At 37.6% G+C, this 17,730-nt stretch overlaps 1 protein-coding gene across 1 annotated transcript in view; it reads right to left on the bottom strand.

Annotated features, from left to right (window-relative positions):
• Positions 1 to 17,730, bottom strand: part of PTPRO (protein tyrosine phosphatase, receptor type O) — a 241,577-nt gene that overhangs the window by 85,673 nt on the left and 138,174 nt on the right. Inside the window, 3 exon segments of the mRNA XM_003126453.4 lie at positions 969 to 1,409; positions 3,507 to 3,659; positions 4,879 to 5,037. Coding sequence (XP_003126501.2) covers positions 969 to 1,409; positions 3,507 to 3,659; positions 4,879 to 5,037 — 753 coding nt within the window.

Raw genomic sequence — 17,730 nt, forward strand, 5'->3', positions numbered from 1 at the left:
AACGATTCAGATATGATTCATGACTCAAATGTACTGATGCCATGAGCCTTGCTTCCCATACATTAGTGGGTTAAATATAAAGAATGACTCTCAGATGCTCGCTCAGTGAATACACTGAATAACATCATAACTAGAGTGGAAATACCAGTTTCTGTATTTTCTACTCTACTACCAGCTCCTCTTTAGGAAAATGTGAATCTTGCTGGTTCCAGGGGAGCTGGGGGGGACACCCTAAGGAGAATAAGAATAGCTCCATAAACAAGACACAGGTTGGATACTCTTTGGAAAGCAGTCATGTTGTCAGCAACATTCTCTTACTGCATGCCTCACAAATTTATGTAGCAGAAAACAGAACATTTCTCCAGGATATTTTGTAATTTGGGATGGTTGGAGCTTTAATTAAAAATCTTTCCAGGGAGTTCCCGTCGTGGCGCAATGGTTAACGAATCCGACTAGGAACCATGAGGTTGTGGGTTCGATTCCTGGCCTTGCTCAGTGGGTTAAGGATCTGGCGTTGCCGTGAGCTGTGGTGTAGGTTGCAGACTCGGCTCGGATCCCGCGTTGCTGTGGCTCTGGCGTAGGCCGGTGGCTGCAGCTCCGATTCGACCCCTAGCCTGGAACCTCCATATGCTGCGGGAGCGGCCCAAGAAATAGCAAAAAAAAAAAATCTTTCCAAATATAAAGTTTCCTCAGTGGCCTGGGGTACATGGAATGTCAGGTGACGAAATGTGCTAAGTTCCCTGAATGCACTCACAACTTATGAACTGCCCACGCTGGCTTCTGGCACAATCTCTCTTTTTTTTGTTGTTGTTTTCTGGTTTCAGTCTGCACTGGATACTCAATGAAAATCTTCCTATTCTTTTCCATTTTTCTTTAGAGTCTGTCTCCTGTCTTTCTAAATTTAATTTTAAAATGTGTCACTTTCCTTTGCACCATTTCTTACTGCCTCTGATTTCCTATTACTTTACCTTCTCTTTCTACGCGGATATGGAACCCATCAAAGGCAGTTGGTGGTTTGGGCGGTAACCAATTCAATATCATTTGTACAGGGAAGAAAGAGAATGAGCCAGATGTTGATTTCTCAGTCTCACTGAGTGTCCTGTTATTTTCATATTCCAGAGGAAGAACGCTGACAAATTCTTCACTTTCAGAAGTTGCGGAGGCACTGTCCCACCAATATGGCTGTGATGTAGTTTCATCGTCACTGCTGTTGAAATCAGGCCAATCAGAAGAAATGTTGCCGGAGGGGATTTCAGGAGTGTCATCTGTGAAATGGAAGAGTTTGTCTTTTCCCATTGCATCTTGTGATCTCATGAACGATTCCTCTGGGAAACTGCCACTCTGTTCTTCCCAGTTGTTTTTGTTCAAGTTCACAATACGTACTGAGATATTTCGAGGTGGATAAGGGGCTGTAAGAGAGAGAATTTTCACTTTCAAGTAATATTTTTAAAATTTTTAATTTAATTTTTTTTTTTTTAATTTTAGGGCTATACCTGCAGCATATGTAAGTTCCCAGGCTAGGGATCAAATTTTAGCTGCAGCTTCTGGCCTATGCCACAGCCACAGCAACATCAGAGCTAAGTCTGTGACCTATACCATAGCTCATAGCAATGCTGGATCCCTAACCCACTGAGTGAGGCCAGGGATCAAACCTGCATCCTCATGGATACTAGTTGGGTTTGTTATCACTGAGCCACAATGGGAACTCCACTTTCAAGTGATTTTTAACTGTTATAATGAATACCTAATCTATTAATGAGTTAAACACATAAGCAGAATTACAAAATAGAGTTTAGTTTTACTTTTACTGTATTGATAATTTACATCCAGAACAAGTGTAGTTTCAAGTACACACACACCCCTAAGATTTTGTGCATGATGTGTACACAGCATATCACTAGTCATAGGTCACTAACTTGTGATACTCTGCTGGTCCAAGTGGTGATTTAACTACTTCCAAAGTAGAGTTACATACATATTTTTCAGCTCATCACAATCTCCTTTTTAAAAAACTGAGTGTCTGTCACTAGATCATTCTTACAAAAAAAAAAAAAATAAAAAAAGCAACTAGAGTGTTATTATAGCCATCAAGATAAAAATACTTCTAGAGTTCCCTAGTGGCTCAGTGGGTTAAGGATCTGGTGTTGTCACTGCAGTAGCTTGGGTCATTAGGGTGGCATGGGTTCCATCCCTGGCCGGGGAACTTCTGAATGTCATGGATGCAGCCAAAAAAAAAAAAAAAAAAAAAAAGAGAGAAAAAGATAAAACTACTCCCAATGACATAGTTGCACTTAGGAGAGTTGCATGTCTGAACTGCCATTACGAATAGTAATGCACATGTTGAAAATATGGCTTCACTCCTCACCTCTCTGAAATGAAAAGAATGTGCACAAAATGAGTTTATGAATTATGGAAGCATACTTTTCTAGTGGTAGAAAATTATGAAGGCACACTGCATGGTCTCTACCTGCAAGAGTTTCTACATAACCTTAAAAGAGAAGTTCAACTCTCACTTCTATGAACTTCTAATAAAAATTAATCTCTCCCTTCCTTTGTGCGTCATATAAATTTGTACCTCTTTTATAATATTTATCATTCCTTCATGGTATGAGTGCCATTTGTATAGTACCTATACCATTTTTTAGGACAAGGAACCATCTCACCAGACTCTGTTTTCATCTCTCTCAGTACTTAAAACAATTCCCAGGTAAAAGGTGCTCAGTTTACTTGAATAATGAAAACTACAAGTAGAATCTTAGATGTTGATGTGGAGCGAATAGCATATTTAGCTGAAATCGTTTCTTTGTCTTGGTCTAATGAATAAGAATCATGACATTTTAGATTTTCAGATTGGCAGGGTCTGGGGGCGATCTACTATAAGCCATTCTGAATGTTTGTATGGATTGTGTCTCCAGCACTCCTATTAAATACTTAAGCACATTAGGTGTGGGGAAATGTCAATTATATTGGTATTGGCAATGGGTATTTAGTACATGTATATTTATTTTACCATCTGTTTTTCCATCTACCCATGAACTATTCATCCATCCATCCACCCTATGATTGGGCTTCATATTAGTGATGCTACTAAAATAAAGCATTGCAAGTTTTAGATACATCTGAATCCCAATATTTTCCTTTAATAATCTGATAATCTGTATTAGAGCATCTCACATCTGTTCTGCCATATAGTATTTTGTCAGGTTACAGAGTAACCAATGTCTACTTGATCCAGTTAAGTTACCTAATTATAACTTTGGTAGTATCATGTACTTTTCTAAGTCAAAGATTACAAATCAATGATTACATTGACATATTTAAAATTTTTCTTATTGAATATTTTGCTCAGTTCCTGTTAATCTAATAGAAAATTTGTTTTAGATTATTAAAAGTATATACATTTTTTCTTTCTTGACTCTGGAAGAGAATTTTTTTTGTAATGATAAAAACTATGTACACAACATATAAATTATTTTTCACTGAATTTGATTCTTCAGAAAACTTACCGGTTCTATGCTGTTTGGGCTCATGACTGACACCGCTGTACTCTACGAGAGTGCTTTTATTAAAAGTTGCTTCAGAAACCAGCTGAAAGGTGATATTACTATAACATATTCCTGGCAGCCAGTGATTAAATACTGTTTTTCCTTTAAAGAAATCTGAGAAGAAAAAAACAAATTATATTGAAACTTTAGCCTTCTAAATGCCACATAATTTTAGAACGTTCTAAACAACTATGATTAAATGTTCATAAAATAATACTTCCTTCAACTGCTGGCATCGCCAGTAATAAAAAAAAAAATTGATATAAGTCTAGAGATGAAATTGTGGATCTTTAGACCTCAATCAGAAAGGCCTTTAATGCAAGAATTGGATATAATTGGAATTAAATTTTTATTATAAGTTGGTGTATTAAGTGGAGAAAATAACATGCTGAAATTATATAGATTGTGTGTATGCCAGTCATTTACTCTAAGGTAAAAACCCAAGGTATTTTGATAATTTATGAATTAGGTAAATGTAATTTTACAAGAAATGTCTTCACTAGGCTCATTTGTAAGAATATAGCTTATTGTAAATACGAAATGGTTTGTCCATCATTTGGCAGAAAGGAATTGCTTCAAAAAAGAAGAAAATTTAAAATTTGAATTTTATTTGGAAAATAATAATAAATTTAAAAACCCAATCCAAGTTATAAAGAAATGAAGGAAAAAAACTAAAAGTACTACTTATTGGATGAAAACCCAAAAATAATTTTAAAAATTAACTTAAAAAAGAAAGCATATTAATTAGCTTATTTTTAAACTCATGGCATTTAGCCCATCCTCATAGAAACTAGTTAGGTTCGTTACCACTGAGCCACAACAGGAACTCCCACCTTTTGTATATTAGTGGAATCATTTAGCTGGCCATACAGATAAATATATACAAGGTACCAAAAAGCACTGTCTTTGGCATTTGAGAATAATTTTGAACCTCCTACAAGTGAAACTTTGTGAAATCTCTAGCTTCCTAGTTCTAGAAATGCCTAATAAATCCAGAAGGAAACAGTTAAGTGAGATGCTTCTAAATATAAGTGTGAATTTGTTTCCTGCCTCAGACATGCAGGAATAATATTTGGCAAGAATAACATGTAAGTCATTATAATTAGAGTTTTTCTTATGCTTATGCATGACACGTTGACTCTAAAAAAAATGAATCAGACATTCCAAGACTCCTCATAACAATATTTTCATGCATCAGTGACTATTTTTATTGGTTCATTTATGGTCAAATAGTGAATTATCGGACCTTGTTAAAGCAGAAGCAAGACCATTTGGCAAAAATCATGGAAAAAGTGAGTCATTCATCATCCTTTGTCTTCCTTTTGCCACTTACCTTTATATAGCATTGTCCGGAAGTCTTTACCTTCCCAATAGCTTATGTTTACTCTTGTGAAAACATTATATTTTTCTGGATAATGAATTTCAAACAGGACTCCTGTTTCAGGAGAAGGCTTATAGTCATATATTGAAACACTGGTTACAGGAAGAGGTCCTGTAGAGGGAAGAGAATAGAGAAAGGGGAATTGGGAAAAGAGGAAAAGGCCATTATCAATAATAAGTATCAAAGATTACACCTGTCAGAACTTTACACCTATTTTTATTATCTGTAATACACTCCTCAGTACTCCTGAATTGAGCCTTCTCCTTGGCTATAGTTAATAAAGCACTTTTTATTTGTGATTTCTGCCTTTCAAGGAACTTTAATATTCATTTTTCCATTTGCCTTTTGCAAGAAACCTGAGATCTAGGAAGAGCAAATATTAATATCACCATTCAACATATAAAAATAATGATGATTCAGACTTCAAATTACTTGTCAAAGGTAATTTAACACAGACACAGCAGAGTCTATACTTCCAGATTCATTTTTCTTTTCCCCAAGCCAAGAAAATTTGACATTAATACCAGACCAGTAACATAAAATAGATTTTGGCTCTGACCAAGGATAACTGTTTCAATAACCAGTTATTTCCTTGTGTGAACTTAGCACTTTAAAAAAATTAAGTATAAGATTGCAAACCACCCTGTATTACTAGAATTACAGTTTAGGACGTTTATCAAACTATTCTTTCTATAGAAGTTTTAAAAAAAGTTTGTTTCTATTTTGCTTGCATTGCTAATTTATCACTAAACTTTTTACTTTGTAATCTTTCTTTCTTTTTAAATTTTTTATTATTTAACTTCTTTTTTTTTTTTTTTTTTGCCATACCCATGGCATGCAGAAGTTCCTGGGCCAGGAATCAAACCTGTACCATGGGAGTGACTGGAGACAACGCAGCAGTGACAATGCAGGATCCTTAACCCTCTGAGCCACCAGGGAACTCCCCATCACTAAACTTTTTAAATATTCAGTTTAAGAAACTGTGATTAATGTACAGCTGCATCTCCCTCGACATCTCACCCTTCAGCCAAAGTCTTATAAAACTCCAGAACTCCTCCACCCAGTGGAAAGAACTGCTGGATGAGTCTTACTTGCATTCATTTAATTCAATAAAATATTTTAAATAATTTGGCCTGGAGTCAATGTTTGTATTAAAGAAAAAAGTAATTATGATTCAAAGTTTTAAGATTGAGAGAATTCTTAGACGTGTATAGCCTGAATGAAAGCAATACCCTTCGTTTAAATTTACACTTTTAAAATATCAATTTTAATAACAATAAATAAAAATCTAATATACTTAATTCAGCAAATAATTATCTACTTTTCTCAATCAGTAGATCTTTCATTTTGTTCTTCAGGATTTTAGTCTTATTTCGCTTTTGACTGAAGAGATCCAGCAAGGATTGAAACTACAAAGATACGTGTTAAAGCTCTGATTTTTTTCCCCTGGAATTTTCTCAAAAACTAAGCCAACATCTCTAACTAAAACCATTAGGAAGGCCTTCAGACTGCAGTACCTATTGTGATCATGTCCCTATAGACTGTGTGCAATGTTCTGTGGTGGGAATGTTACTATTTTATCTTTGTCTCATCTTTGGTCTTGGTCTTGGTCTACTTAAAAGCAGTGGAGTGAACTCCCTTAAATGTCATTGTAAAGACACCAGCAAACCAAGCCTAGAAGACCAAGTATTTCTCTTCGATTAACCTCAAAAGAAGTTTTGAACCATTTGAAGATCTCTCTTCCAACTTAGTCTAATTACTCAGGGCGTCTACTCGATCTACCTATTGATTTCAGATGTGAGAATCAAAATGAAAGCTAAAGGCTAACATTAGCTACAGAGCCATAGCTCTTCCAACTGCTGCAGCCCAGTTTCACATTCTCACCAGGGTTCTGCCTATAAGAAAGAGAAGCTAGAGGTCCACTCAGTCTTTCATGCCCTGAGATAGGAAGTCTGTACATCAAAGCCACAGGCAAACTGAAATTCAAGGAATGCAGGAGGATTAGAGCGTAGATATTTTATTTTGTGATGTTTTGTTGTTGTTGTTGGCTGTGCCAGATACTTAATTTTAAACTAAGAGAATTTTTTAAATGCCTCGTTACATGTTTGCTTCCTATATTTCCCTCTGCTTCAACACAGCTAACCCAGGTCAGCTGTATATTCTCAAGTCCATGCCTGAGCATTACTGAGACAAAGTCAATCCAAGAATTACTGTTTTTTTTCAAATGTATTCTCTAAAAGTAGTTTACCATCTCTCCAGTTACTTCCCTCATTGTTTTTCTTTCTGAGAAGGTAAATGATGTTGTGCTATAAATCAGGGCTGTAGTTACTCATATGTTTTTCAGTAACGACAAGGTTAATTTTTCTTTTCTTCTTAAGGGTGCACCTGTGGCATACGGAAGTTCCTGGGCCAGGGGTTAAATCAGAGCTGTAGTTGTTGGCCTATGCCACAGCCACAGCAGCCCTGGATCGGAGCCACATCTGTGACCTACGCTGCAGCCAGAGCAACACCGGATCCTTAACCTACTGAGCAAGGCCAGGGATCGAACCCACAACCTCATGGTTCCTAGTCGGATTCATTTCTGTTGAGCCACAACAGGAACTCCTCTGTAGCCTAAATTTTATCACGCAATATCATTTTTGAGATTTGTCAGTTTTGATGGAAATATCTCTAGAAACTTTAGTGTCCATTTAACAACTCACAAACTATATGATTTATCTGTTTTTTGATATTAGGTTGTTTTCAATCATGCAATTTGCAAATAATGCTGCAATAAATATTTTGGCACATGTTTCCTCAAGTTGGAAATCCTGGATAACAGAGTATGCACATCGTCAACTGTTTGAGATACTGTGAAAATGTTTTCTAATTTTATGTCAATTATCTATCAGTAGTGTGTGATACTTTCTGCTTCTTCCTATTCTTTCTCAGCACTTGCTATTATCAGCCTTTTAAATTTTTGCCATTTTGAGGCATATGATATTTTGTCTCTTTTAATTTCATGTTCATGGAAAGAGATGAAAGGTCTTTTCATCTGTTTATCGGTCATTCAGCCTCCCTTTTGTTAGGATCCTTTGTTTGATTCTTTTGCCTGTTTCCTGGTTTCTTTTTCCATTTGTCCTGCTAATTCGCAATGCAATCTTTGTCATGCAACCTTCCCCATTGTCATTTTTCTTTCTTAATGGCCACACCCATGACTTATGGAAGTTCCCAGGGGTAGGGATTGACTCTGAGCTGCAGCTGCGACTTACTCTGCAGCTGGATCCTTTAACCCACTGTGTGGGGCAGGGGATTGAACCCGAACCTCTGCAGCAACCTAAACCACTGCAGGTGAGTTCTTAACCCACTGCACCATAGCAGGAACTCCCCAATTGTCATTTTTAAAATTGTGCTTTGTGCCTCTCATCTGGATTCACCTTTCTTCTTGTCAAAACACATAATTTAATAGTTACTTAAGTTATAGTATGAGTGATAAATTCTCCTTGGTTCTATTTATTCAAACTGTATTTTATCTTTATCCTTGATGTAATTTAGTTGGGTGTAAAATTCTGGGTAGACCGATTTTGAAGATATTGTTCCATTGTTTTCTTGCACCAATTTTTGCTTAAGAGAAAGCTTTTGTCAGTCTAATAGTTTATTCCTTTTTTTTTTTTTTTTGTCTTTTTGCTATTTCTTTGGGCCCACTCCCATGGCATATGGAGGTTCCCAGGCTAGGGGTCAAATCGGAGCTGTAGCCACTGGCCTACGCCAGAGCCACAGCAACACGGGATCCGAGCCGCATCTGCAACCTACACCACAGCTCACGGCAATGCCGGATCCTTAACCCAATGATGAACAAGGGCAGGGACTGAACCCGCAACCTCATGGTTCCTAGTCAGATTCGTTAACCACTGCACCACGACGGGAACTCCAATTCCTTTATGGGTATTATACTTCTTGTCCTTTAGTATCTTTTAAATTTTTAATTTATTTTTATTTATGTTTGATCATCTGCAGTTTCACCATCACATATCCAAGTGTGATCTTCATTTTGAATTATCTTCCTAAGTACTTGGAATTTCTTAAGTACTTCATGTGATTCTTCAAGTATTGAAAGTCTCCTAATAATTTTTCAAATATTGTCCAATCATATCCTCCATCATTTTTCTTAAATTCTTAATCTTCTCAGAGCCTCTCCCACTTCCACACCTGTGAATTGTCTCACTGTGCTAAATCATGGGACAATGACACAATATTGTCTCTCAATTTAGTAACTTCATTTAGCTGTTATCAGTACAGAATTTATTCCATCTGTTTTTAAATTAGATCACTTTAAATTTGATTAATTTAATTTTACCTAGTTTAATTAAAATATTAAATTAAATGATTATATTTTTATTTATAAGAATTTAAGTTTATTTGTTTATTTTATGTTTATTTCTGCCAGTTTTTCTTTCATTATTCCTTAATCATTTTTAATAAGTATAATTCTTTCATTTATCACTTTGTACATCATAACATGCTATAAATTTTTGTTGGTTTGCTACATAAAATATGTTGGTTTTTCTTCTAAACCTTCTCCTATTTATGGTGGTTTTGGGTTAATTGTGAGTGGTGGAGTTGGTTGTGGTATTGTGTTGAATTTTGGTGGGTCTTTTTTAGGTTTAATGGTATTTTTGATTTATTTGGGGGGTATGTTAGTGGTTTTTGGTTATACTACTGCTATGGCTACATAATCCAAAATGTTATAATAGTTTGAGGTCTATCTTTTTTTTTTTTATCTTTTTAGGGCAATACCTGCAGCATATGAAAGTTCTCAGGCTAGGAGCTGAATTGGAGGTGCAGCTACAAGTCTATGCCATAACCACAGCAACACTGGATCCAAGCCTCAGCTGTGACCTACACTGAAGCCTGTAGCAACACTGGACCCCCAGTCCGCTGACTAAGGCCAGGGATCAAACCTGCACCCCATAGGGACTATGTCAGATTCTTAACCCGCTGAGCTACAGTAAGAACTTCTGATGTCTATCTTTTTTAGTATGTTTCTTTGTGTGTTCCGAAACACAAGCTCTAGTCCAAATTTTGTTTCTTCATTGCCCTATTTCTTGCTTTGTCCTCACTGTTTCAAGGCAGTTTAGCGTCCTTTCAACTCACTGGAATCTGCAGCCTAGAACCAGGGCATATAATATTATTTTGGGATTCTTGATATTGTAGATGTTATAGCATTTCTCACAAACTCATTCTCTGAGTCAGAGGGTAACTAAGCCTGGTCCTTGGCAGTGAGACTGTGTCTCCCCTGCATCCTTAGGCCTCTATGTGTGCTCTTTTCACAAGCAGGAGGAATCGTTGTTCTAAGCAAAGAGCCTGGCTCTAGACCATATCTAGTGCGGAGCATTTCAATCCTTCCTGCTCTCTGGGGGCCCAGAGTCAGTACTGTCATCTTTCAGACCCAGAGCACAGAGGCTGCATGACTTCTGGCCACTTCTCTACTTGAGTTTCTGTTTTGTTTCTCTTTCATGGAGACACATATTTTTCTCTTTTTTTTTTCTTTTTGTCTTTTTTTGCCATTTCTTGGGCCGCTCCCGAGGCATATGGAGGTTCCCAGGCTAGGGGTCCAATCGGCGCTGTAGCCTCCAGCCTACACCACAGCCACAGCAACGTGGGATCCGAGCCGTGTCTGCAACCTACACCACAGCTCATGGCAACGCCAGATCCTTTAACCCACTGAGCAAGGCCAGGGACCGAACCCACAACCTCATGGTTCCTAGTCGAATTCATTAACCACTGTGCCACGACGGGGAACTCCTGATCCTTGACTTTTGATGTCACCAACCTAAGCAAATATATCTTCTGGCATAATCTTCTTGAGGGGGACAAACCTGGGATTAGTCCCTAACTTCTGATGGCAGGATGAGGGAAAAGGGACTAATTCTGCTCCCTGGCCAGAGCTCTCCTTCTATGTTTTCATGATGATTTGAGACCTGACTTCACTGACTCAGCAATATGCAGGCAGGCCACTGAGGTGAGCTGGCAGCAGCATGGGGACCACCCATGGTCCAGGTGGGCTAGTTATCATCATACCCACCTACTTAGTTTGAGTCTTCTTCATTTCTTTTGTAAGAGAGTGAAATGTGCCACCCCAAGTGGGTCACTTTGGCAAGAGGATTAATTTAGGCTGAGTGTTTTAAGAAACAGAGGGCTCAGAACCCTTTGACCTTCTCCCTAACTGCCTAAAAGAATTTAGATAGAGGGCCTGTTCCTGGAAGAGAGCTATTACCAGAGGAATCTGCAAAATATGTAGGGGAACCCAGCCGGCCTAGAGATCAGAGTCCACTCTGGGTCCCACTGTCTCTGCTGGCCCAGAAAACATTTGTTTACCAAATACTTGCTTTTCCATCTCTCTGTCAATTGCCTTCCTCTCCTCTGTAGTCCCAAACCATGACTCCCAGAATCCTCTTTTCTCTTTAGCTGAAGAAGGTGAAGGTTTTAGCCATTTTGGCAAGTTATTCAGTTTTCCTGAGTATCTCCTCTTTATACATGTTATTTAATTTTAGTTTGATTTTTTTTTTCTTCTTAATCTTTTAATCTAATTCTTTGGCCATTCAGAAAAACCTAGAAGGGTAGAGGGAAATTTCTTCCTTTCTGACACTTTCCTGGAATATTTAAACAGATTTCTAAATTTTTCTTCCTGCCTCCAGTCTCACCTTAATTTTTCTTATTTATTTCTGTTAAAAACTTTTAAGCCTGAAGGCCACTTGTTACTCTCACTTTTGTCAGAGTCTCTGTCTTAAACCAGTCACCTCCACCTTGCTGACGTTTCCCTGTCTGATCTGTTTTGATTTTCTTTTGCTCCCAACTGCTTGAGTACTTTTCTATTAAGTGCCATTGGCATTAATTCTATTTATTGATCCTATACTAGATGCTAATACTTTGTTATGAAGTTTATTTTTTTAAAAATTAGTACAAAAATTTACATTATTTAATAGTACTTTCTGCTAAATCAGTAAACTACAGCCTACAAATCAAATCTGGCCTGCCACATTTTTTTAAAATATAATTTATGAGTCAAGAATGGCATTTACATTTTAAAATGGTTGACAGGAATCCATGGAAGAATAATATTTCATGACATATGAAAATTATATGAAATTTAAACTTTGGTGTCTTTAAATCAAGTTTCCTTGGAACACAACCATGTTTATTTGTTTATGTATTTGTCTATGGCTCTGCTTTTCAGCTTTATCAGCAGAGCTGAAATTTTGCAACATAGACTGTATGGCCCACAAAGCATAAAATATTTGTTACTCAGGTCTTTACATAAAAAATTTGCTAACCCCCAGAAAGACTATAAATTAGAAATGAGAGAATGGAATAATATGCCAAGGGCTACATTATGAATTCCAGATTTCTTTGGCTCTATAGTTCAAGCTTTGATCCACTACTCAAAATATCTGTTTGCTAATTTGTCCATTCCAATGCAGGATTCAGGACCCTGTGGCTTGCAGCTTTGTTATAAGAAGGAAATTTCCACAATTAAATCTTATTATGTCCTTTCTTTGTATAAGATCTGTCATCATTCTTCATCACTTATAGATTAAGGTCTAAACTCTTTTGTATCTGAAGTTCTTTCCAAATTTTCTAGCCACCTTTCCTTTCATTTTCTGGAGTCACAGATGCTTGCCGTCTTCGCTCTTGCAGTTCATAGGTGTGCCATGCTATACACATCTCTATTCTTTACGTATGTGATTCCCTTTGACTCTGATTGTCACACTTTCCATTCTTTATTCGACTGGCAGCTTTTCACTAACTTTTTAAAATGATTGTTTCTTCTCAGGTGCCTTCCCAGTGTTCCCTAAGAAGGCTGGGCAGTCTTTTAAATAAGTCTTTTCCATCATCTATCATATTTTTGTAATGTTTTGTTTGTCTTTTCCACTCCTGTATATCATCTTAGAATGTGGGTATTTTATTTATCTTTATTTCTCTGCCATCGGAACATGGCAAAGGGAATGTAGGCAGTAAATAAAAACTCATGAATTATTTTTATTTATCATGGATGAATTCATATGGAATATTATATTTGTAGAGTGTCTCCATGTGTGTTCTGCAGTGTTTACAGCCACTATCTCTAGGGATTTACTAACACAGGGTATAGCCCTGTGTAAATAGCATTTCCCAAATTGCTAAGCCATAGTTTTCATGTACTATTTCATCTATTGAGAAACTACTCCTTCTTTCTAAAGTGCACACAATATACTGCAGATTCTTAATCAATTAAATATTAATCAGATGTCAGAGCCTAAGGGTTGTGAAACTCTTTTGAACTGGGCAAATGACTCGTTCGCACTGAATTTATTCTTCTCCACGTTCCTCAGCTTTCTCTGAGGGCATCAGACTCAGAATAACCGTAGAGAAATATCAAAGGACTGCCCAAGGGCCAATTGCTTTGTCATTGCTTATTTCATGAAGACAAGAATCTAACACATGGTAAATGACTGCAACAAATACACCCTTTTATTCTCAAGAGCAATATGTCAACTCTGTGTGCGGATCCTACAAATGTTTCCTAAACTTTCAAGAAAAGCTTTCCCTTAGAAAAATAAAGATGGCAAAAATACATCATTAACTGATAAATGACGGTAATTTTATAACTCAAAAGTAACCGTTAAGTCAGCATGTATTTTAATGCCCTCTTTTTTAAAGTTGAAACCCAACTATCATCTCATGCCTAGTGTCACAGAAATATTTGTGCATTAAACCCCAGTTCTTATATTGAAATCTGGGGTGATGTAATTGAGTCTTTAAAAATGGGACAGAAGGATTTCCTGTCGTGGCGCAGTGGTTAACGAATCCGACTAGGAACCATGAGGTTGCGGGTTCGGTCCCTGCCCTTGCTCAGTGGGTTAACAATCTGGCGTTGACGTGAGCTGTGGTGTAGGTCGCAGACGCGGCTCGGATCCTGCATTGCTGTGTCTCTGGCATAGGCCAGTGGCTACAGCTCCAATTCGACCCCTAGCCTGGGAACCTCCACATGCCGCGGGAGCAGCCCAAAGAAATAGCAAAAAGACAAAAAATAAATAAATAAATAAAATAAAATAAAAAATAAAAATGGAACAGAAGATGAGACACAATAAACCATCATTAATTACTTTTTACTCGTTAGATATCAATGCAAATTGCCTCTTCTGCTCAGAATGTAGAAAACTACAAGTCAGAGTTATCCCCCAACAAGGAGAAGAGAAAGTCAACTAATCCATGAGATGTCACTTCTCTTGAGACTACCAGAGAGGTGAGATGGCCAGGTAACCAAATGAACTAAATTCCAAACACAAGCCCCTCTGAGGAGAAAAGGGACACACTAACTGTCTTAATTTAGCAGAGAGAGCAGGATCCCATGGGGCTCCTGGACACAGAAAGGCTTCTGTGTCGCCCCCACCCAACATTTTGTTTGTAGGGATAGGCTTCAGCCTCCATGTCTTTCCCTGAAGGCAGGTTCTAACAGTTGCTAATCAGGGAAGGTGATGCAGAGATAAGGGAGGAACAGTCAAGAAACAATAGTGCAGCCTGGGTGCAGGGTCCGGATTCTGCGTCCAGGGATGCACATAACAGTATCTTCTGCAGAATTGAAACCCCCAGCAAATGGAAGATGTTAACTACTTGATGAAGCATTCTTCATTCCAGAAAAAAGGTCACAGTTTGATAACCTGGAAAACCACTGAAGTTCTGTCAGGAGACCACCTGAGGCTGGATTGAAGGAATACAGGCCTTGTACAAACCTCGATCCTTATCAGAAATCTTGCCCTTAAAACCATTGCTATAAAACTCACCAAATCCTTCTGGACTGGACACACATTTTTTGAAGGCTTGAGCCCCCTGTGTTCCCTTTTGCCTGGCAAAGCAATAAAGCTATTCTTTTCTCCTTCATCCAAAATTCTGTCTCCAAGATTTAATTCAGTGTTGGTGCACAGAGGTCAAGTTTTGGCAACAGGAAGAGAAAGCACCATTAAGGCAGGAAAGAAGAGAAAGCAAGCAAAATTTTCCTGATCCTCAAAGGTGGAGGGTGTTCTAAATGACAGTTTAGGCTGCTCTATCCAGGAAGATAGTTATCAGCCACCTGTGGCTATTTAAATCAAACTTAGAATGAATCAAAATTAAAAATGAACACGGTAAACCAGCTATAATGGAAAAAAATCATTAAAAAAATTTAAAATGAGTGGCTACTGTACTGAACAATGAAGATATAGACCATTTTCATTATCTAAAAGTTCTAGGACAAGCTGCTTTCATGACTGGGACTCTCAAATGCAATTGGAGTAGACAACCTCTGTCTAACCCCATGCATGGGTACCTCCATCAGGTGCTCAGTAGAAATACAAAGGCAAGAGAGCCACCCTCCCACACTCCTGGACACAGACATGCAGGTGATAATTGGTGTCATTAGGAAATCAAGGAGAAAACTTAACTCCCTGGATTTTTCTTAATAAAAAGCAAAAGTCTTAATGCCTGGTAGAGGGGAGAGGAGAAAAATCTTTCCCTGTCAGTTCTCAGGCAAATATCTTCCCCCATCTGTGGGACAGGTAGAAGTAAAAGATGGTCTATTCCTGAGACCGGGGCAGAAACACACTTCACCCATGATCTTCATGCACTGATGCAATGTAGAGTTCTGTTACTATGGGGAAGAGGCAGGAAACTCTCTATCCCAAGACCTGCTACAGATTTAAAGTAGACTTTGGCTGTGAAAGTATAGCAAGGGGTAGGAATGCTGGGAATGCCCCACTTAAGATCATCTAAGCCTGAGGCTGGACCAGGAGAACAAAGAACCTCTCTGTTCCACCAAAAAACTCAGCACTAGTAAAAAGTCCATTGATAGGGGAGAAGTAAAGTCATGGATCCCTTCTGGGGTGCAGGTTTCAGGACTTACTGAACCCTGAAGGTAGAATTGGAACACTGAGAAATACCTTCTACTGCTGCTGGCAACCTATCATTGATGGAAAGGATTTGAAATTTGTGATGAGTTGAAGTGTATTAGTATCTTAAACAGAGCTCAACTATTTACTAGAGTGAGTCAACTCACAGGAACAGACTAGCGGTATGGAAGATTTAAGTTAAATTCAACAATATACACAATTACATTAAATATAAATGATCTAAACTTGCACTAAGTTGGTAGCCACTAGCCACATATAGCTACTGAGCACTTAAAATGAGGCCAGAGCAACTGAGAAATTGAATTTTAGATTTTATTTATTTTAATTACATATGAGTAAAAAATGTGCAAATTTTATATATTGATTATATACTGAAATATTATTTTGAATGTACTGGGTTAAATAAACTGTTATTAATTTATATCGGGAGTTCCTGTCATGGCTCAGTGGCTAATGAATTTGACTAGGAACCATGAGGCTGCAGGTTCAATCCCTGCACTTAACCCTCAGTGAGTTAAGGATCTGGCATTGCCATGAACTGCAGCGTAGGTTGCAGACTCGGCTCGGATCCCACGTTGCTGTGGCTCTGGCGTAGGCCAGAGGCTGCAGCTCCTATTAGACCCCTAGCCTGAAAACCTCCATATGCCGTGGGTGCAGCCCTATAAAGACAAAAGACAAGACAAAAAAAAAATTAATTTATGTTAAAAATGAAATTAAATTAATTTCACCTTTTTAGAAAGTTTTTTAAAGTGTCTAGCAGAAAATTTAATATTATATATGTGGTTAACATTCTATTTTTACTGGGTAGTGCTAGTGCTAAATGCTCCAATTAAAAGGCAGAGCTTTTCAGATTAGAAAAAAAAAGCAAGATCCAACTCTATGCTGTTTACAAAAAATCAATTTACACAAAGATGAAACAAATATACTGTGAAAATAATACTTACCAAAAGAAAACTAAAATGTCTAGTTACTATCAGACAAAATATTCTTCAACACGAAGTGTATTATTTGGGGTAAAGAGGGACATTGCATATAGATAAAAAATTAGCTCATCATGAACACATAATAATCCTAAAGGTATTTGTATCTAAAAACATAAAAACAGAGCTTTGAAATAGATAAAGCATAAACTAAAAGGAGTGAAAGGAGAAATAGACAAATCCACACTCTGTCAGTCATTGTTAAACAAACTGATAGCAAATCATTACAAATCAGAAGATTTGAACAACCAACTTGACCTAACTGGCATTTATTGAAACTTCGCCCAGCAGGTGCTCACAGAATGCACAACAGGATAGGCCATATTTGAGCCATAAAACAAATCTCAACAACTTTCCAGTAAATGAAATCGCACAATTTATGTTCTCTGATCACAACAGCTTTTGCCTAGAAATCAATAAAAAGATCTCTGCAAAATCACCAAATTTTTGGACATTCAACAACACACTTCCAAGCTCACATGTCAAAGAAGAAACTACAAAAGAAAACTGAAAATATTTTGTATACTGGAGTTCCTGTTGTGGCACAGCGGAAACGAATCTGACTAGGAGCCATGAGGTTGCAGGTTCGATCCCTGGCCTTGCTCAATGGGTTAAGGATCTGGTGTTGCCATGAGCTGTGGTGTAGGTTGCAGACGTGGCTTGGATCTCGAGTTTCTGTGGCTGTGGTGTAGGCCAGCAGCTGTAGTTCTGATTAGAGCCCTAGCCTGGGAACCTCCATATGCTGTGGGTGCAGCCCTAAAAGGACAAAAGACCGCCCCCCCAAAAAAAGACCAAAAAAAAAAAAGAAAATATTTTGTATAGAGCTTACTACACATGCTAAAATATCAACAAGATAGTACAGAAATCTTATAACATTTATGTATTTAACAAATTTCTTTGCAAACCATTAATTAAAGGGC

This window comes from Sus scrofa, chromosome 5, assembly GCF_000003025.6.
Source record: "Sus scrofa isolate TJ Tabasco breed Duroc chromosome 5, Sscrofa11.1, whole genome shotgun sequence".
Taxonomy (NCBI): Eukaryota; Metazoa; Chordata; class Mammalia; order Artiodactyla; family Suidae; genus Sus; species Sus scrofa.